The 22,160-nt window shown below is 35.6% G+C and overlaps 1 protein-coding gene across 1 annotated transcript in view; it reads right to left on the bottom strand.

Annotated features, from left to right (window-relative positions):
• LOC133331531 (serine-rich adhesin for platelets) overlaps positions 1–22,147 on the bottom strand; it is a gene marked incomplete at its 3' end in the record, with an annotated part of 27,967 nt that extends 5,820 nt beyond the window's left edge. The window contains exons 1-2 of the mRNA XM_061539917.1: positions 22,139–22,147; positions 16,860–20,818 (exon numbers count right to left, since the gene is read on the bottom strand). Of these exons, the coding sequence (XP_061395901.1) occupies positions 16,860–20,818; positions 22,139–22,147 (3,968 nt within the window). The remainder of the gene's footprint in view (positions 1–16,859; positions 20,819–22,138) is intronic.
• Between the last annotated feature and the right edge of the window lie 13 nt (positions 22,148–22,160).

Here is a 22,160-nt window from a genome sequence, read left to right as displayed (position 1 = left end):
AATTGCTATTTTTCGAAACTATGTCCCTTTGTATGATTTTAACCCTTTGAGCCCCGAATTTTTTTCCGTAATCATAGAACAATTTTCTGTTCACAGATTTAATGCAACTATCCTAGATAGGATATGGACAAATTTTGACATCGCTACATCCTTGCATTCGGGAGATACAGTACATTCTTTCTGAAAAATAAAAGCCCAATATCAAGAAAACCAAATGCAAAATCGACGAAAAAATAATTTTAAATTATTCTCTATATTCTGTTTTACAAGAATCAAAAATAATTCTGACGGCAGAGTTCTTATATTTCAAATACGAAGCGATTTAAATAATTTGGACTGTATACACAAATTAGTACTGTACACATTTTTGCCCTCTTCTCCATATTAAAAAGCTCATAACTTTACCAAAAATTTGAATTTGTTAGATTTTTCTAGTGATATGTGTCGTCCTTGACGTAAGCAATCCGAAGAATCTACTAGCAGTATATTAAATATTAGCTCTAAAACATTTTGTTGCCTGTGGGCAACATTGGGCCACAAAGGGTTAAATACAAAATTTTAGATTTTTATTCCGACAAAAATTTTATTTAACACTAAAAGGGTTAAAAAGTGGCTTGACGTCAGGTTTCAGAATTTCCGACTTCGCAGCATTTTGTAGAGCATTTTATTCTGTTTATTCTGGTAACCTCATCGTACCACTGTGTCAATAAACACAATGGTGTCAGGTTGTCTTTGGTGGAAATTTAACCAGAAAAAACTAAAAGTCCCTCGGCATATCATTTATAATACACGGCAACACCAATTACAATGGAGCAACACATGCATAATGTTCGGAATATACACCGTGGACTAATATGTCGTAATGAGGTTAGTATGTAAATATTTAATCATAAGTAAATGAACTGTGCCGCTGCAACTTCCCACTGTCAATTGAATAATAGAAACATGTCAAAGGCAGGCAGACAGTCTTCTTTCACATCTCATCTCGGAAGTACTACACAAATTGAGAGTATATATTCCGGGTGGCGGGTCACTAGAGAAATGATTATTATGCACTTGTGTAAGCGCTACGTTTTGAAATCACTAGTAAATCAAATGATAATGTCACAATTTGCTCAAATATAGCATCCAATGTTTAATCGAAGAAATCGGTCGCATTCGATTTATTGCTAGGCCTTATTTCCAACCGCCCAGAACGAGAAGTGACACGGATGGAAATGAAGAAAATACGGTGTTTTTGTGTTCATGTTCAACACGCCAAATACAACCAAAAATAAGTGTGCGTGTGAATTCTACTCTCATGGGCCAGCCATCATTCCCCATGCTATGCTTATCTGGTCAGCGTAGTTTTTTTATTTTGTAACGTTTTTTAGTTAAATTTAGATATTCCCACAAAATTTAATCATTTTTCATTTAATTTAATGGGAATGTTTTTTGTTGTTGTCTCTTTTTGGTTTTGCATTGCACGCTTGGATGGATACACAAATGTTCAAAAATAGGACGTATTTGTCATCGTTGTTGCGACAAATATTTATAGGACCAAGGAGAATTGCAATTAAAAAAAACGAACGAAAAAAGATACTATATTTGCTTTCATAATAACGGATAGGTTGAAAATACTTGCCCAATATTATAGAAGTATTATTTTGACAGATATATTTTTATACGATCACAATGACGAATTCCAGAAGTCATTAGATATGTGCTTCATACATAACTTTAAATATATGTCATAAATATCTACGTTTTTTGTGATTACTTCCATAAAATCATCCGATTTAAGTCACATTTCTAGCAGCTGGAATCCGCGATATCGTGGGAGCATAAGTATATTCCAATATTTTTTTTAAAACATATTATTATTAAGATGGCGTCACATTTTCCGACTTATTTTACTGGGAAATTTGTAGGCGCTCCATTGTTTATAATTGTATTGACCCATTCTAAAGGAAGCCTTCTACACTAATTTAAAAAAACCTGACACTGCTTTGAATTTCAAATATGACATATGGAGTATTGTTAGAAATATTTAACCCCCGTGTAAATGAGATGTTCGTTTAGAAGTCAAAATCTTTGTATTTTGTGTATATTTACAACCCAAAAAAAAACTCAGAAAGTCGCAATTCAATTATATATATTTTTTTTGGAAGTCGAATGTTCCCCTTACAATTAAACAAATCTCGAATAAATTAACATATTCCAATTAATTTAGTACATTGTATTGTAATGTAAAATTGTTAAACTTATGTACATCTACACTGCATACATTTCATAAATTGCAAGTAGGCGAAAAAAGATCCAATGAGAAATAAATGAACACAAAGCTACGACAACGTATAACTCTTGCAATCGGCCAAGCAATGACAATTAAAGTTTAATGGAAACTTATTTCTTGGACATCCCCCTTAAAAACGATTGTGTCGCTCATAGAACGAACAAAATTTGTGGATATGAACTTCTCCGCAATCATCCAGTTTGCTGGCGATGTCCATTTGCGTGCCTGTACTCCAACAATATTTTCGCATGGTTTGAAATGCAAAATAAACATGAACATGCAGCAACGATAAGGGTCATACCAGTGGGTGTTCACAGTGAAATCGCTTAAATCAGTAGGAAATCATTGTTTTTTTTTCACCCGGGAATCGTTCTGTTCTAGGAATGGCATTACTTGGCTTGGTGAAATAATGCCAACAATGGTACAATAAATATACATTTATTATGTTTTTGGCAGCCGATACAAAACTCGAAGCATACCAACGTCCATACAATGATAGTTGCATGTATGAAGGAATGTTCTTGTCATATATTTACATTGGTCTTACAAAGGAAGAGGAAATAGAACTAAGAGTTGTCTTTAAGAAGAATCGTGTTTAAATACACACAAATTTAAGCATTTATGTTAAACTATCATACTTACATATATGATTTTTTATGATTCTCGTGTCTAAACAAATAAGCCATCGGAAATTATTGGGTCGAGCCTTACATACTGCAATATAGTTCCAATATGTTGTGGATGAAATATACTCACAAAAATATTCGTTTGCATTTCATTTAATTGAAAATAGCCTTTCAACTTGTGTATTTAATATACATATATGTATCCCATCATATTGTAAAATAAGACCACACACTGTCCGTTAAAACTTCGTTGTTCCATCCTATTTGCAGCACATGTTAAAAGCTATGTACTTGCGAGACACAAAAACAACAAAACAAAAACTCCAATTAAATCTTAATTCGATTCACACCGACCGGCAACATGACCGATTACTGTGGAATGAAAAAAAAAATTATCGGTTAAATTAAACGACACTCACTTGCAGGCGATATACTGCGGCCGGAGATAAAGTTGTTGGTTATTGTAGGTATTAAACATGTTTAAATTTAATTAAAGATTTATGACTTTAATCGGCTTGAGGTTGCTTTCGTTCGTTCATTCGTGCAACAGTAACGGCGAGCGAATGACAAATGATTGATTCAATTGCAACATTTGAGCGAGGGGGACACACTGACAGTAAAGTAATACGTGCAACGGCCATAATCACATTTTCACTTTGACGATATCGACTTAATCACCGGGTTCAAATGAAACTTTCTTCACCTCAGTCACTCACATTTGTACATTTAATAAAAATAAAGAAAACGAAAATAACAACGACACTGACTGCAATTGAAATATTTAATAAAGACAGAAAACTGATGATAGCAGTAAAAGTTCCACCGACAGACACTAACAACTCAATCGATCGTTCGTTCGATTCTTCAACACGTAAATTGATCAACGACACCGACAAATCGACAGACGACAACACACATGTAACAAACACTTTGCAACAAATCCAACGACATACTGACGGCCGATTCGTGTGGCCAAGAACATTTACTCGACGCAAACGGTTGCAGTCGTTGAAGACATTTCGGAATCGCTGTCTTCCTCTCTGTGCGTTTTAGGCACCGTGCGTCGTCATTCATTATTTGACAAACTCTCTCACATCATCAGCAGCAGTTGCAGCACAAGTCGAAAAGTTCCTAAAAATACGCAACATGAACTACAAAAACAATTTTGAATTGATTTGTTGGTTTTGTTGCTCTATCCCGTGTTGTCCCAGCATTGGAAAACACCAAAGGCCACATAAGACAAAGGCCACAGTGTACCAAAATCAAATATAAATATTTAATGCGATCAATGCAAATCTGCTGCGAGTTATACTTAATTCTGAATATGCGTAGGAATATTATTGAAAATCAGCTCATCCGAGCATGACAGATACATTAATGTAGGTCTGATCGAACCTGAGCAAAGAAAATAACAGGTACTATAATATTGAATAACACCAAAGACTAATCGAAAGGTGCGACAAAGACTAATCGAAAGGTGCGACTTGTGGAATAAGGCAAATTTTGCTAGTAGTCGATTGCATCATTAATCTGTACTATGTCTGTTAGTTTGTGAAACACTTTTGATTTTGCTATCCATGATACTCCAAAGATTTTCTATAGATAATTGTGTTGGCCATTATAAACCCCTGAATTTTTGACTCCAACAACCAATCTTTGGCATGTTTTGGTGTATGTTTTATTGTCAAGCTGAAACGCCCAAAAAAGCAGTATATTTTCTTCAGCGAACAATCCGATCCATTACTTCATTAATAGGTCGAACTTCATAAAAAAAAACAGTCCAATATCATTATTGACCCTCATCCATGCTCTCTCCAGCACCTTAATTCATCCGAGAACATGAATATGAGCTTTTGCGAAAGACAAAAGTTTTCCGATGTTTTCAGAAATAAAAGGGCTTTCTGGTGGTATCACATGTCTGGACCTACTTGTTATTGAGGTTTTATCCAACGATAACCGCCTAACAGATTCCGTTGAACTCTTTAATGTGTTTTTGTTACTGCTAGGATAATTTGTTGATTATAATTAGTAAACTAAGCAATATCATAACACTTAACTCCCATATCCGAGTACATACAGCAATATAATTGGTATCAATTTAAAGAGGTCTATGTCCTTCAGGTGTAACTATATACGTCGTAGAATACAAATGTTGTCATTTTTCAAACAAAAGTTTGGGTCCATTTGACCCGCCAAATATTGTCCGATCTTCAAATGTTAGGGTCATAATTGTGGCCTCTAGAGCGACCAGAAAAACAGACAATAATAGAATTGTTGGTCCATTTCATCCCCTAAATATTAATGGAGCTTTACAAAAATCTATTGGCTTTCTTCTTCTTTGTCCCGAACCCATCGTACATGCAAAATTTCGTGACGATTTGTCCATAACTGAGGCCTGTATCGTGTTGACAAATTATAATGGACAGACGGACGAACGGACACACATGTATAGATCGACCTCTTGGGGCTGCACAAAGCTATAATACCCTGAAAAAGTTATATGGCATTTATTATCTTTGCAATATTTGTTGCTTTAGTTTTGACCACCAGTGTATATTTTGAAACTATATTTAAAATTTTAAATATTAATAATTAAGGTTTAAATTTTCCAAATTTTGTGTTCGTGGTAACTATGTATGCATTTTCTACTTGGGATAAGTTTTTTCCTTTAGTTAGAAATGTGCAATCCGAATCTCGACAAAGAACACAAATATCATCCATCCTTCTACGCATTTACATATTTCTACATATTTTTATTTCAATAATATTCCAATGCCAAATTCGCTACACTGTGCATTGTTTGTCACGGTGACACCGACTGAAATGAGTCAATAAATTTGATAATAAAGAAAACATGATCACATCGCATTTTAGTGAGAGTTGCGTAAAAATACATTCGTCCTCCTCACCTTAAGACTCACATGAACTCAAAATAGCAACAACAACAACAATAGAAACGACAAAATCGTATCGTTGCTGCTTCAGCTGAGAACTCTGAAACGGAAAGATGTACTCGTATATATGTATGTCTGCCCGTATGCACATGACTCCAAGTAGCAGTGGACTGAGATACATATCATGACACTACTGTCACATTGGGGCAAATGTTCTATATACGACGGGGGATAAATAATGATGGCGATTTCTTTTAAATTATTTCCAAAGCGAAAGAAATCTTGTAACGTTACTACTGGAATAAACAATTTATTCCAACATTTCCTCGTTTTATAATCTATAGATTGTTGGGGTCAAGTTATTGTCTATAATCCCACATTAACCTAAAATTTATTATTTGTCTTGTCGCCACTATTTGCATTTTGCATTAATTTTAACCACAATATTTAGACCTCCCTCGTTGACGGTTATCTCAATAAAATACACATTGTTAATGATCTGGAAAAGAATAACGCCGGGTGAAATTACATTTGATGCGATCTGAACCAGCTATAAAGTGGCTTGACTCCAAAATGTCCCCTGTCGTAAACTAAGAGAGCCGTCAATAGCGGACACAGGCGGAAAAATTGTAAAATATTCTCATATTTTGTCAGGTTTACGAGATAGATGTCCATTGAAATATGGAACTTGGCAAAGACGATGTCGATCCGATCATGATGAAATATAAACATGTGTTATAAATGTTTGTTGCAATGAACCGTTATGTTTGTATATATTTCTATCTAAACAGAAGGTGTATTAAATAATTCACAACTTTAAATATATTTAAAGCTTCAACACCATTTACATTCTTATTATACCCTACACAACTACGTTGTCAGCTTTGTGCAGCCCCAAGAGTTTGTAACGCTGTGAAAAATTGGTCCTAGACCCACCTTTAAGTACACCGAGTCGATCTAGACATGTGTATCCGTCCGTCCATCTGTCCGTTATAACTTGTAAACACGATACAGGCCACAGTTATGGACCGATCTTCACGAAATTTTGCATGTAGGATGGGTTCTGGCTAATGAAGACCACGATTCCTTTTGGTAAATATCGGTTAATATTTAGGGGATATGGGATTTACACTTGAATTTTTGTCAGGTGCTTACGTATTCATATATTATTTAGTAACCCATTACCGCACTAGAGGGCGAAAATGTAGGGCTGATCGCTTTGAAATTTTCCATGAGGATCCAGGTATGGTCAAGGACAACGCCTATATTTTCGATGATGATCAGATAATAATATTGGGATGAAGTGTGCCGAAAACTTAATTTTTCGAGTCGATCACGAAATCACAACGCAACCCACGATGAAGGGAATCTGGACAATTAATTAGAAGGGCTGCACTGAATATTAGTAATATTTGTTGACCTCTAGACGGTCAAGAGGGTGCAAATATCGCGAAATATTGCCCAAGCTCAGAATATAGAACTTGTGTAGGGTATCATATGGTCGGCCCCGTCCGACCACACCGCTCCGCTTACTGATATTAAAGTTAATTCTGTTCCAACATTATGAAGAAATACAAAATTTCTTCGAAATTTAAAACTTGTTGTGCGCTATTTTTTCAGAATACAATAATAAGTAAAAACGTTTTTGCTGTTTTTAGTTTGTTTTTGCAAAATAGTCAGGCTGAATCCCAGTTTGTTGTTTTTATAAAAAACAACTATTTATTAGTGAAATTTAAAACTTGTTTCGGATGCCACTGATCCTCATTTTTAGTTTTTTTTGTTGGGATATTCTCCCAGAAGCTATTGCTTCTATACAAAAAACCTTTCATCCCCAATTCGAATTTCGCTGGAGCCTCACTTCGAGGTTAACAAGGCATTTACAAACAATACCACACCTTTCCCACTGTTGTGTGTTGTCACAAAATGTATGCAAATAAAACCAAAGAGTAAAAACGAAATTTCCTTTCGGAAAATTTTGTGATTTAGAACGCAAATGAGATTAAAAATAATTGCCCACAATTAAATCTATTTAAACAAACTAGAATAAGTAAACAAATAATGGTGTCGCACCCATCAAGCTTTCTATTGTCACACAACCTTAATTAGTATGATGATCTAACCCAGGGTCTATACGATCATCATGGCTTAGTAATTTAATGGGGAAATTCAAAAAATCACGGAATTTAATTATATTAGCAAAATGCTTACAAATAACTTCTGAACAACCGAAACATTCGGATTCATCATTTCAACTTGTATTGAGGAGAATTGAATCATTTCACGACATATTATTTGGATTTTGATTTAAATATTTATGTGATAATGTTGTACATTTTATATCTACATGAAAAAATTCAATACGTAACTGCGAGCTACATTTACTTCAAATAAACACAGGTAAATAAAAAAATATACAGAGCACAATGGGTTCAAATATTTTTTGTTAATTTTGTCCTGGGCAATTTAGCAATTTTACTGTGACAGATAAAACTGTCCTCCAGATCAAAGTTATCTAAATCAGGGACAACAACGTACCAAATACTTCGATAGTTTAGATGCGATCTGAAATAGAACTTATGGAAATAGTTGATAAAAAACACCAAATGAGTTCGAACTAAATCGGCTTCGTATCACTTGAAAATCTTTAGTCGCTAGAACTATTTTTTCAAGGGATTACCGTTTTCAGCTACGTCTTAATATTTCAGTTTCACATACTACATTTTATATTTTATGACCTCAAAGTGTAAACATCGATGTTAAATATGAGTCCTCCGATTAGGTCCAAAACCAGTAAACATTGTAATATTTGTATAAAGTTCAAAACGTAACATGGTTTGTAATTTTGATCCCGACTGTAATTAATACTGGATACAAACATTAGACTTCGCACGCAAAATATCAAAAACAAATTATATGCACAACTAAATAGCGGTTCTCAATTCAATTGTCCGTTGGCTTTTGTGTAGACACGCATTTCTATACTCTTTACGTCAAGAGCATCGACATGTTGAGTAGACAATTTTAAATTCCACATTAAAGTGCTAAGTTATTAGAAATACAATTTGTAGAAAAGTGAGATCAGCACTGACAATTATTTAGAGACAATGAAAAATTAACACTCGATTAGATAATATGATAGTACTGTGATTGATTAGATGACAAGTTGCGGGAATTGCGTTCATTAACTATTCATATTATTGTGAACTTGTAAATAGGGTAATATCATTTTCCATACAACCTTGAAGTGCGAACTTACAAACCACAGCAAAGAACCGTGCAATGAATAAACTGTTTTTATTTTTAACCTAAATACTTTCTTTTGGGTTCAGACCTTCCATGTTAGCTATGGCGTGACAAATGGATTTTTTTTTTGCTCATTTCGAGTCAACAAATAATTCAGGCGAACCCAAGTCAAATAATAGAATATTTACATACACGTTCAAGCCTTCTTTAACTGTTAAATAAGTATTTATTAAATTCAAACGAATTCAAGCAGGAATGTTTTTGTATATTTGTTAACATTTCAGATAGACAGTTATATTGCTCCTAATATGTTTGGCATTGGAAATTGGGGATAAACACTTTGAGTTAATACTCTTTTACTATTTTCCTTCACTGCTCCAATGCGATTAGGTGTTATTCAGATTTAAGTCAATTTTTATTTAACTTCTAGAGATTTTTTGGATTTGTATTCAGAATATACAACCAAACATTTGATATGTTGCTGTTGAGAATTATCCGAATATACATTCGATTTGTGCGTTTCATGGTCTGGCAATATTTTGTGGTTTTCGTTATTGGTGCAATGCTATCGACATTAGGTTGAATTCATCTAAAAACTAAATTAATTTCTATTTTTCCATTGCCGGTTTAGTTTTATGTTTTCATAGAACACCCCCAATACCCACATATTCATACATTGTTTCCAGCTATAATTTCAATGGAATGCGAAATAAATCAAGCACACGTAAATGCATATAAACACGAAGTTGCAAAAAAAATAATAGCACAACTAAATGTTTTCAAGTCGTGGAATATCCTATACTTTTGCATTTTTACTTCTAGAAAAAATTTGGGATAGCTTCGTGAAATGGTGTACACACGTGTCTTACATTTTTCAATCGTTTTAAGAGAAAAATATAGATTTGATAATATGATTGTGGTTTTACACAACCAGGAATCTTCCATTTATCGAACCTGTTTTCAATTTTTCTTTTATAAATTTGCTTGTATTTGTTTCCATGAATTGGCCGATTTTTACCACAGGCCATGTTTTAATTATGTGACCACAACTGTTTATACGTATATATAAATGCACAGAATTGTGTTCTTCGGAACATAATTACGCACACATGTAAATATAATAATGATATTCTGATCCCCTTTGAACCAACAGTCGTATGTTACCCCACTTCACCCTCACACCACCTGCCTTCACATTTTCAGTTCCCCACAAAAGGGCCATCAAGGGATGACCTTGTAAAAATTTTATTGTATTCTTGCCTTTCTGTTTATTTGTGTTTTTGTTTATTTTAGTTGGTTGGTTGCTGGTTGGCTGACTGGCTGGCTGCTTGCTTAGGCCCGCTTATCTGTGAAGATATTCGAAAACCATAAACGACGTCCACTCTGATGTTGAGGGTGCCTTTTACAATAAAAATTTCATGGAAAAAATCGCATACTTTCAAAAGTTCTTGTTAGTTTTTAATCCAACATAATTTAGTGATATACAAATATTCAACAGTTCAAATAAACTTGTGCCACCTTAAGGGCCTTTAAGAATTAAAAGACCACCCAATCATCTTTTAGAATGAATGTTAGCGATAGTTAAACTTATATAAACTTGTTAAAACTCTTTAGAATATATCGAGCGATGAATGTAGGTATATAAATATATAGCGATGAAAATATTTCTATTCCAATTCAAATCCATTCAAATGAAAATTCATGGTATAATAATAAAAGGTAACAGCAAGTGTTGTTGTACAAAAAAAAACGATACAACAACCACACGGAAATTTGTTGTTGTAAGTTCTACTAGTGTCAACTCATTTGACAGAAAAATGTAAACAAACAAACAAATTATCATCAAATTGTTTTTATTTTGAAAACGAAATATTTTCGAATCCTCAAAATAAAAATTGAAAAACATGAATGAAAATCTATCAAATTTATATTTCTATCTCTTTCCTTTAACCCTTTGAGCCCCGAATTTTGTTCCGTGACTATAGAAATATTTTCTGTGCACAGATTTAATGTATGTATCCTAAATAGCATATGCACAAAATTTGACGTCGCTACATCCTTGCATTCGGGAGATACAGTACCTTCTTTCTGAAAAATAAAAGTCCAATATCAAGTAAAGCAAATGCAATGTCGACGAAAAAATCACTTTTAATTATTCTTTAGGTTCTTTTTTACAAGGCTCAACAACAATTTGGAGGATACAATTCGTATATTTCGAATACGAAGCGATTTAAATAATTTGTACTGTATACGATAATTGGTACTGTACACATTTTTGCACTCATCTATATATTGAAATGCTTATAACTTGGCCAAAAATTTGAATTTTTTATATGTTTCTTTTGATATGTGTCGTCCATAATCAGCTCTTAACATATGTAATCCAACTAATATACCTATACTAGCAGCGTATTAAATATAAGCTCTAAAACATTTTGTTGTCTGTGGGCAACATTGGGCCACAAAGGGTTAATTGAACCATTGATTTGCTTCCTCAAACTTTCTCAGCAGGCAGATTGAGTAAATTGAATACGGGAGCACATGAATAAAGAACAATTTCAAATTGTATGCGTTCTCAATTTTCCTGTTGGGTGATTTTTAAAAAACATAATTTGTCAAATTCATATTGACACTAGTATTACGTTGGAATCAAATCAGCTGGGATTTGCTGTTACCTTTTATAATTGTACCATGATGAAAATTGACAAGTTTTAATAATTTTGAACGCCTTGGTTTCTAACCATAGTTTTGTTCCAGAACCTAAAAGAAACTACTAATTTTACAAGTTTTGCAACTTTTGACTTGAAACCCGTTCCTGAACCCACAAACTGTTAAAATATTGAACCAGGTTTAACAGAACACAAATCAAAATGTCGTTCTCTTTGTATACTTTTTTCTCGAAAAATGTGTCCGAGTAAAAATGATAAACAGGAATGCCAACTTCTGATTGGCTGTTATTACTTACTAATTATTGCTCTCCAGTAACCAGTTATTAAAAAAAATATCCGCATGCATTTTTATGTGCTAAACGTTTACAAAATAGATTTATTTACAAGGCCACTGTGCCTATTTTCGTTACCCCCAGTCCGCCACTGTCCATGTAAACACATTTTACACACCGGTTATTGAGTCAGTCATGCGTTGTAAACAATATTTCAATTCTTGCAGAAGTCAACAACATGTGTTTTGGCTTTCATCAGTCCGGTTATTCATTTCCTTCCTCATCTTCCGCACACAAAAATAGAACTATATTGTACATTAGCATTGATTCAGTATTTTATACTTCAGATCTAATTATGTAAATAATATTTCCCATTAAGAAAAATAATTTTTTTTAAATAATTAAAATCTGCAATTGGTCAATGAAGATGTTTTTTTTTCAAAAATTACACATATTGGAATATATATAATCAAAAGAACGATTTTGCCTAATGCAATGCCATATTGACTCACATAGAGTCTTGTTGAAATATTCATCAAATTACAAGGGAAACAAAGTTACAACAATTCAGCTTCAATATTTTTGTTTGTACAAGTCGTTAAGAGCCCTTTGCTAATTGCCAGTAAACTGAAACCTGGAACAACAACCTTTAGAAAATTGAATAGGCCAGTATGTTGGAATGTTTTACAATTTACTTCGAATTTTAACATCAACCAAATATTACATTTCAGATAATGTGTTGCAATGAGTCACATTGAAAAAATGCCTTAGCCATTTAGGTAAAATTCGGTAAATGGGGGGTTTGTGATGGGCTTAATCAAATGAATAGTCCAATGAACATTTTTATGAAAACGTTTATTTGAAAATATTTCTAAGATACTACATATGTATAAAAAATGCACACATATGTATAAGATACTGTATTTTTAAATTCTACCATAACATAATAGAAAACTCGGGTGCAATACGGACATATATATGTTGTCAATATTTATGCAGCCTATATCCATTTGCACGGCAGGTATATCTCTCACCTATTTGTAAATATGTATGTATGTAATTATGTCTCTAGTCATTGTCGTTGACAACCGTAATAACAATAGATAATCGTTTACATTGGAGAACTCGTTCCAATTTATATTTATATACCAGGCTCCAAACTTCACCGACTTTTTAACAATAAATCAACAATATTTAAAACGGCAAAAAAAGATTTTGTTTTTTATTTTTGCTTTGGAAATGTTGAATTAAAAACTAATTGTTTTTGTTGTTGCAGTCCTATTGCTTTTGCACAATGTGCTGTGGTGGTAGACCGTAGACTTGGGTCGTTTCGGATCGTAGACCACTTTGTCGTGGAAACGAAAAAGTAAAACAAATTGTAGCGGTGCTTGCTTGCAATGTTTATGAATTGACACAAGTTCCTGTAAATTAGAAATATGTTTGTATTTCTGTTGTACCGAACTAATTCCATATAATATATGGTGATATATAAATAGTGTAGTGTAACGGCATATAATAATAAATAGCCATGTCTTGGTACATTTGTACTTAAAAGCCTAATATTTAATTTGCAAATCTATTTAATTATTAAATTAGACTTTTCGAAAGAAATTTGTTTTACTATGAAGCTAGGTGGTATCGAAGATAATACAATCTTTGAGTGCAACAGACAGATTTTACAGATTTTTTTTTCGAAATAAGACCATGACGAGCGGTGATATTGTTCAGGCTTTTTAAAAATGAGATAACATATTTTGGTTTGACCATATTTGTATGTTCTCATCACCGTAACTTCGGTCAAGTGATGTTCGAAGATGAGAGCTATATCCGTATGCTCATATTCTGTACTGGTCAGTTTTAACTACATCCAAGGTCCGCCATGATGGAGGGAAATAAAACAATGTCTACCAAAATTGGAATGTTCTTAGTTCTTGTACTTAGTTCCGATCCCTAAATTGTTAATATTTCCAATTGACTATAAATATGTTAAGAGAGCTAAGTAGTTCCGACCCCTCACATTAAATTTGCATTTCCCAATTAACAGACCCCTCACATTAAATTTGCATTTCCCAATTAATGTTAATATTTAAGAAGTTTGAGTAGTTTCAATCCCTCCCTTTTAAATAATATTTTTAAATTTTATATATTTATATTATAATATTGTTTGAGCAGTTTTACATCCATTTTTGAGCAATATTAATTCAATTTGTCAGAATGAATTTTATATGGTTAATATTTTTATTGTTATTGTTGACCTGTGATATGTTAATTCTTGTGGATTTTTGTTTTGGTTCTAGGTCAATTGAAAAACTCGTTGGTTATGTTTTTCTTTTTTGTTTATTTTTATTTTTCAATATTTCGACTGTCTACATTTATAATTTTTCTAATTGCGTAACACTGCGCTATTACTGAAATCGCGATTTTAGCGGCATAACATATATCCCGACATGCTAGCTTCACCAAATTTGGAGTGTAATGTTAGAAAAGGTGATTTATGTGATTTATGAAAAAATGGGCGGGCCACGTCCACTGCATGTTGGGTATTTTGACGATGTTTTTCAACCGAATTAGTTACAACTTGGTATTTTGGGTTCTCATTGTATAGAAAATCTCCCTACCTAAAATGATCAATATTGGACAAGTTTTTCGGGTAGCCCTCATATAACGGTATATCCCATTATTCGAAATTTTTGGGATTTTGCGCATTTTCTTTAAACAAATTGGCTGTCTTTATGTATTTTAGGTTAGGTTATATTGGGTAGCAAATCTTGCAACCAGAAACTTTCAATATTGGTCAACTTTTTAAAGTAGTCCCCATATAACGGTACGGAATTTCGCTATTAAGGGGCGTTTGGACACATTTTTTAACCAAGTTGGCTGTAATTTTATATTTCGGATTCCCATTTCTTGGAATGACTGAAATATCTGAAATATTTTTTTAAAAATATTTGTTTAACTATACTGTGGCCGGTTGAACCATCAGAACCGTAGCTCAAAACTATCGATCAATTCTTCAACATCCATTGTACACAATAGTTCATATATAGGAACTTCTAAATACTTTCTCACTTCTGTAAAGTCCTTTCCATTTAAGTTAAAAAATTATATAAATTCCAAGCTCTAATTCATATTAATTTTCTTAATTTACTATATATTTCGTATGGAATATTTTTATGTAATTTTTGACCCTTAGTTTTTCTGCAAAAATCGATCGATGTTTTGCATATTGGTAGGACCCAATACTTCCATATAAAACAATTTTGGTCCCATCCGACCATAGTATGTTTTTTTTTATAATTGGGTGCGCTAATAACGACTTTTAGGGGGAAGAATATATTAAAATTTATTTCCAATACTTTCCGGCATTACATCTTTATGAAATGGATACATTACAGAAAGTGAAAATAGAAGCTCCAAATCTGAAAGTATGTTGAAATTTGCCTTTGTTGGCCATTAAAAAAAAAATAGTCAATTAATTTTTGATAGCATTCCCATATTGAAATGGCTAAATTCTGTTTGGGAAAAACGTACAAAGTATGGTAACATTATATTTATTAAACAAGTTTTTGCAATTCTGTGTTTATATTTCGAATTGCGAATGATCCTCTATTCGAGCCAAAGGAGTCTTTTGTTAGACACGTTCAAAAGACTTGCAGTATAGGAGGACAAATCCTCGAAAGTCTGGATTAGCTCGTTGGTCACGCCCTCTTCTATGTGCACAGTAATATATTAACAACTGTATGCTATTTTTTCATAACGCAAGTGCTAATTTAATTTAAAACAAAATATTGTTACACAGTGTTATCTATCGAATTAAAAACGTCATTGCAACTTATAGATAAGTACTTGGCACAGCGGTTTTGTTATTACCATAACTGTTTTACTCACAGACAGACACACAATGCCAGGTGAGTGTGAGAAAAACACCCAAACACGTTTTCAGTATGACTCTATGCGATTTAAAAGTTAAAAGTCACATTTGAATTGTAAATTTATAATTGAAGGAATTTTAAGTATCGTTGGGAGTACAAAAATAAAATTCTCCGTCACAGGTGGATTTATGAATAAATGTTACATTATGTACTTAGCACGATCGCACGCAGAAGGTCATGGATTTAGACATCATAAAAAGTGACAGTGTTCTGCTTGAAAATCTCGTAAGTATATCCCGATGCTATGCTTTTTAAATCATTTAAATATTTCCGTTCCTCTGTGTTCCAAAGCACTAATACGGCTCGTGGAATTAAGAAATGTCGATAATTGTGCGCCATGTGACTCTGCTTTTGCTATTTCTTTATTTTCGTATGTAGAAATTAAAAAAAGTTAAACAAATTGTTATCACATTTTTATTTATTATAGAACAATTTAAGTAGAATTTTAACAACATTTCACCTCACCGCGTTTCTCATGCCGTTTATCGTTTTTGTTTTGTTTCTAAATTCAACAAATGTCAATTTGCCGGTGAAAATAAAATAATAAGCAGATTAGACATGCATATGACAACGATCCGACTGATAACTGGGCTAATGGAATGTTTGCGATAAGCGAAATATTCGAATAAAAGAGTTCATTGTCGAGGAACGTCTGGGTTTTGAAATTAAAAAGGCGTACATAAATGAAAAAAAAAAACAAACAAAACAAAACAAAGAAGTTAAATTCATACCCCCTCTACTACCTGAATTTCGGTGTTTCTGTGAGTTTTAGGCCGAAAATGATCCGTGTGGAAAATGACAATGTAAAACAACATATTTCATTCAATCAGCATACATTTGGTTTGCCAAAAGAAAGTAACCCAAATAGTACAGTTGATGTCGTACCTCATTCATATGTGCACACATATGTATGTAAATTATTACAAACGATTTGTAAGAACAACTTACCGATTGACATTTTGTATCAGACGCTTGTTATCCAATGCTTTTGGTGATGGCGATGATGAGCTAGTGTTTGCCCCTCCTCGTATCTCCGGCGATTGCGATTTTGATATTTTGCTAATGCTAGAATTAATATTACGATTCAAATTATTGGTTGGCGATCGACGTACAGTTGGCGAAATACTCGTCGACGATCCGGAACCGTTTACGGCATTTGGGCCGCGACTACCGTCACCGCCCGCACCACCCCCGACACCCACCGATATTCGGGTAGACACTTTTGATTTCACATCACTGTAATTCTTCCTAATGTGAGCTTTATTGTTGGCAATTTGATTCATAACGGCATCCCATTTGTTGGGCGAGTGATGGTATTTACGCACGGCGAGAGGCGAGTTATGTTTGGCGCCCCCACTGCCGCCACTATTGGGCGATTGCTTGAACGATTTGGCACTTTTTGGTGTTGCGGTTGTTGTTATTGTTGTTTTCGAACGCGGCGTATATTTTCCCGGCGAACATTGATTTGCGGTTTTTGTTTGTTTTTTGCCAGCATTAGGTGCGGATTTGGCGGAGAGGTTGGACGCATTCGAGTGCGTCGTGGTTGCACATGAAAACGAGCGATCCGAATCTGTTATGGACTGAGCACTTGATTGGCAATGTACGAATGCCGGTGATGTTGTTGTGTGATCCGCACTGCAGAGCGACGTTAACGACGTATGTTGTTTACGCGGTGAAGTTATGTTCTGAACTGCCGTCAAATGCTTGTGGCTCGGTGGTTGCTCACACCACGAAGTTGTGGATGTGGTGGAGCTTTTCATGAGTTTAGCCGGCATGTGGTTCTGCTTGTTCTCGTCGCCGTCAAAAGCTTCGTCGAGAGAGGAGAAACTTTTGAATTCCACAACACCGTTGGCTCCAACTATGCCACCACCGCCACCATCCACACTGCAGTACGATGTGCGATTAGAGAGCGTTGCCGCCGAGAGACGATCAGTACTCATACTGCTTTGGATGGTGGATGATGTTTGACTGCTACTCAAATGACCTTGACCATGAGAATGCACTGAGGTGGTTGATGTGCTGGTTGTAATTTTCTCGCTGCCGCCGTGTTGTTGCTGCAACTTCTTGGACGATTCACGGTTGCTTCTTACCGTCTCTGTTGAATCGGCGTCGCATTCCAGATCAGGAGAAAGATCTTGTGTTTCGTCGTGCGTGTTTTGGCGTCGTATTTGAGCTAGGTCCTCGTCACCACGATTTTCGACATCGGTAAAAATCCCCGAAGATTCCATGCATGAGTCCTCCATTTGAGGATCCTCCGAAATAAAGACAGAGGCCGATGGCTGCAACATGGGTCCATAAAGTTGGCCATCGATTACCTGCGCACGGCGATCACCCCTATGGAAAATGTCATCGGCATCAGATTCGGTGAAGAAGTCAGAATCCGTCATCGGATCTTGTCGTCGCACCGGCGCTTGTCCCTGTCCTTGTTGTTGGTTGAAGCTGGGCTGGCGAGAAACACCCTTCCGCAAAGGACCATTGGATGGTGAATGATCGCATGCGCCCCTTGACGCGGGTCTGGACATTTCGCCATCGCCCTGGTAGCCCGTATCCAGACTTGTAACGCTGGTGACACTTGTAATGAAGCTAGTCGAAATTTTGGAAACAGTGGATTTCGTAATTGATTCACTTTTTGACGGCTCTGTTTCCGAGAGCAAAGACAGTGATTCCATGCACTGATTCTGCAAGGGATTTGACTCTTCAACCGAAAGTTGCTGCAGCTGCTGCTGGTGTTGTTGCAGCTGGTATTGATGTTGTTGATGTTGCAACACCATTTCATTAATATCAGTCTTTACCTCAACTGGGTCCAGTGGCAATTCCTCGGGCGACGGTGTTTGATCGATGCGCATCTGATGCATTGCCAATTTGTGATTGAAACTATTCGAGACGTTGAACATTAAAGGAATATCCAAATTATTGTTAGTGTTGTTGGTGGCAGTCGAATCAAGGAACTCCTTCATTTGATCGGGCGTGAGTATGCCCAGACTTTCGTCCATGTCAAACGAGTTCTGTTTCTTTAGTAATTGTTGCGAAGAAACCGATGTGCTCAGATTATTGACGGTATTGTTACTTGGATGGGATATGGCGGTAGACGAAAGTGAAACGTCCACCAATTCTATGGAGCAATCCAGCGTGGATTCCGTCAGATCCAGACCAAATGAGAAGCGACCTTTTTGGTTACTATTAGGATTGTTAACGTCCTGCAAAGACGTTGCCGACTGCTGGTTTTGAGCCTGCTGGAAGAACTCTTCGGTCTTGCCTGCTACTGCTATCATTGTACTGTCCACATCCATAGGTTCTTCGGGACTTCCTTCATCTGGCGTTCGCGTGGGGAGAACTAAATCGCTCTGGGCCTGTTTTAGCTTCAGTGGCGACAGTAGATGGTGAGGAATTGGCGTCAGTTGGTAGAGTGGATTTATAACCTTTTTGCTATTTCGGTCGGGGGTTGTGATGCAAGATGTTGACACTTGGGTCATATAAAGTAATTGAGTTGTATTCTTGTTGTTCAGCATATTTGGGGTGTCCATGTAGTCCTTAGTCAAGTTGAGCAGTTGCATGTGTTTTGCGGGCGTAGTCATATTGTGTGTCAGATCCAATAAACGTTCGGTATTCATTGTTGAATTCAGGGGCAGTTTCATCGCGGCTTTGCTGGGCGCCAGCGCCTTTAAAGTATCATCTAAATTATCACTGGTCAAATCCAAAAGGTCAGTATTATTAAATTTAGCCATCAAATTAGCTTTGGCATCCATTTCGACAGCTTCTTCAAAACCAGACGGAATGGAGACGTCATCGAGGAGCAAGAGATTCTCCGTTGAACCCGGGTTTGAGTAAGTGGCATTTGAGGCCGGTGTTCGGGATCCATTATCGTCCACACTCTTGACGCCGCCATCAATAGTTCTATTCGCAAGATCTTCAATCTCTTCATGGTCTTCTAAGGTTATAGTTTTATTTCGGGAGTTAGAGTCATTTTTCGGTGAAGTCATGATAGCATCTTTTCCATCATCGATAGTATGGGTGGCATCTGTCGACATATGATTTAGTTCTTCGATACTATGTGTCTTGTTTAGTGTTCGCTTAGGCTTCGACAACACCTGTGTAGCATCGTCTACTTTGTCTTTGTTATTATCAGCCGGATTTCTTGTCGATTCCAAATTTATGGTTTGCCCGAAACCGATATTGGACATTCGAGTGCTGCTTCTTGGAGAGTCAATATCCATGGTATGGCCAAAGCCCATTGTGGATAGTCGGGTACTTTCGAAATTATGCTTCCTTTGAACTTGGCCAGATGGAAGAGGGGCATTAAAAGTACAGTCGAATGTTTGGGTTACATGCAATCCCTGCTTATTGCTTTGCCCGATAAGAGGTGTACTCTCGCATATAGCCATTCGGCAATCTCCACCGATGACCGGCATCGGTGTTGCTTCTGGGCTATTTGTGCGTACAAATGTTTCCGACCTTGTAAGAGGCTTGGGAGTATTTTCTATGGTCATAGTTTCATTTTGGACATGTTTGGGCGGCACTGCCTTGTTATCCTTTCGGAGAGGCGTTTGCACAGCATCTGTCGGTTTTGTAAAGAATTTTTTTAGGACTGTTGTTGTTTTCTTTCCAACCAAATTCATTGTTGAATTAATTGTATTTATTCGATCACCAGATGAAGATTTCTTAAGAGCCAAAGATGGTGTTGCAGGCGGTCTCAGGCCGCCAAAGGACATAGGCCGAGTTTTAGTGAACGCTGATGGTGCTCTCAGTTGCGAAGGTCGTATCAAAGGCATAACGGATGGTGGTCGAATTAAACCAGGTAACGGAATGCGGGATACGCCTGGCATTGGTAATCGTGATTGTGTTGGTTCCTGGAATAAGAATTGTCGATAATTTATTGAAATGTATGTATGTATATTAGTAGTATCTAACTAACTTATGTATATTAGTATTGGATGTGGTATTCGGTAAGTATAACAAACCACCAAATTGATTTATAAAACTTGGCATATCTAATTAAACGGAAATATTTAGGAAGAGATATCAAAATATTCAAGAAACAACTTTGAAATTACTTCGATAATCATTGGTGAAATCATTGAAGACGTTAACCGTTTTCAAAAATATGATATTTCTCACGAATACTCAAGGTGAGATTGTTTAAATTTATCGCGATTGATAAAGTTACAGTGAATGAACAAGCATTTACAATCTCTCACGAATATTCGCATTGTACGAAAAATTCACGAACGATAAAACTTCGCTGTCATCGTTCGATCTTTAACTAGCATTCGTTGCTGAAGAGCGTTCATTATTCATCTGGGGGTGTCATGCGACCCCGTGCCTATCAGCGTTCTACGGTTTGCAGTCAGGGTCCCGACTGTATTAGAACGGAGCCTTGTTGATACCTGGGCGCCTCAACAAGTTTTTCAGGCTTAGTTGCCAAGTTCTTACCATGGTAAGAGGCTATGCCATGGTCGACCTCAATCCCTCACACATAGCACTTTTATGGAACCTTGTATGATTTTCATAATTACGATTTTATCAAATCTTATCTGAAAACGCATTAAAATATGAATCAGAAATAGAAGGTTGTAAAAAAAGCCATAACCCTAATGCCCGCAGCCAACAATATGTCCCAATCATAAGAAAGGAATCAGCCCACAGTCATTTTCTCGGATTAACCTTGAATATTTTGCTGCATGAATGTGTACACACAGGGCTTTTGCAGTGTCATTGAAAACGAATCAGCGAAATGATTCTTTACAGGAAGCGCATCGTCATATCGAGGGATCTTTTATAGCTTCCATTATATAGATTGGAAAAAGGTTACTAAATGTTTGCGTAAGGACAACAATTTGCTTTGAATGATTATTGTAATCTAAGAATTTTGTCTTGGAGATTGCTTATTGTTCAATTTTGAAAGCGTCGTTCTTAACTACACGAGGATTGAAGTCACGTTAGAAATCTGTATGTAATTTTGTTAATGTGTCCTTAATAATTACATAGTCAGTATTTATATCTACTTCTTTGCGAAATAACCAGTACTGCATTTTCTATGGATGGCAAAAAAGTAGTTACATGCATACATACTATTAACATTTCTGCGGCTCATTACACATGCATTGGCCTTAATAGCGAAAATATTTTTTTGACAGTGTGATGTAATACATTTACGAACTAAAACCGCATTGGGTCACACTGACGGGTTGTGTGATTGTACTGTGCCGAGCTGTAGGAGGACGACTTACCTTTGCCATCTTTCGGTATTTG

Source organism: Musca vetustissima, unplaced genomic scaffold, assembly GCF_032173495.1.
Source record: "Musca vetustissima isolate MV318-11 ecotype Yass unplaced genomic scaffold, APGP_CSIRO_Mvet_v1 utg45076, whole genome shotgun sequence".
In the NCBI taxonomy this organism is placed as follows: Eukaryota; Metazoa; Arthropoda; class Insecta; order Diptera; family Muscidae; genus Musca; species Musca vetustissima.
The sequence above is the reverse complement of the archived record's forward strand: the minus strand, read 5'-3'. Positions and strand labels throughout refer to the sequence as shown.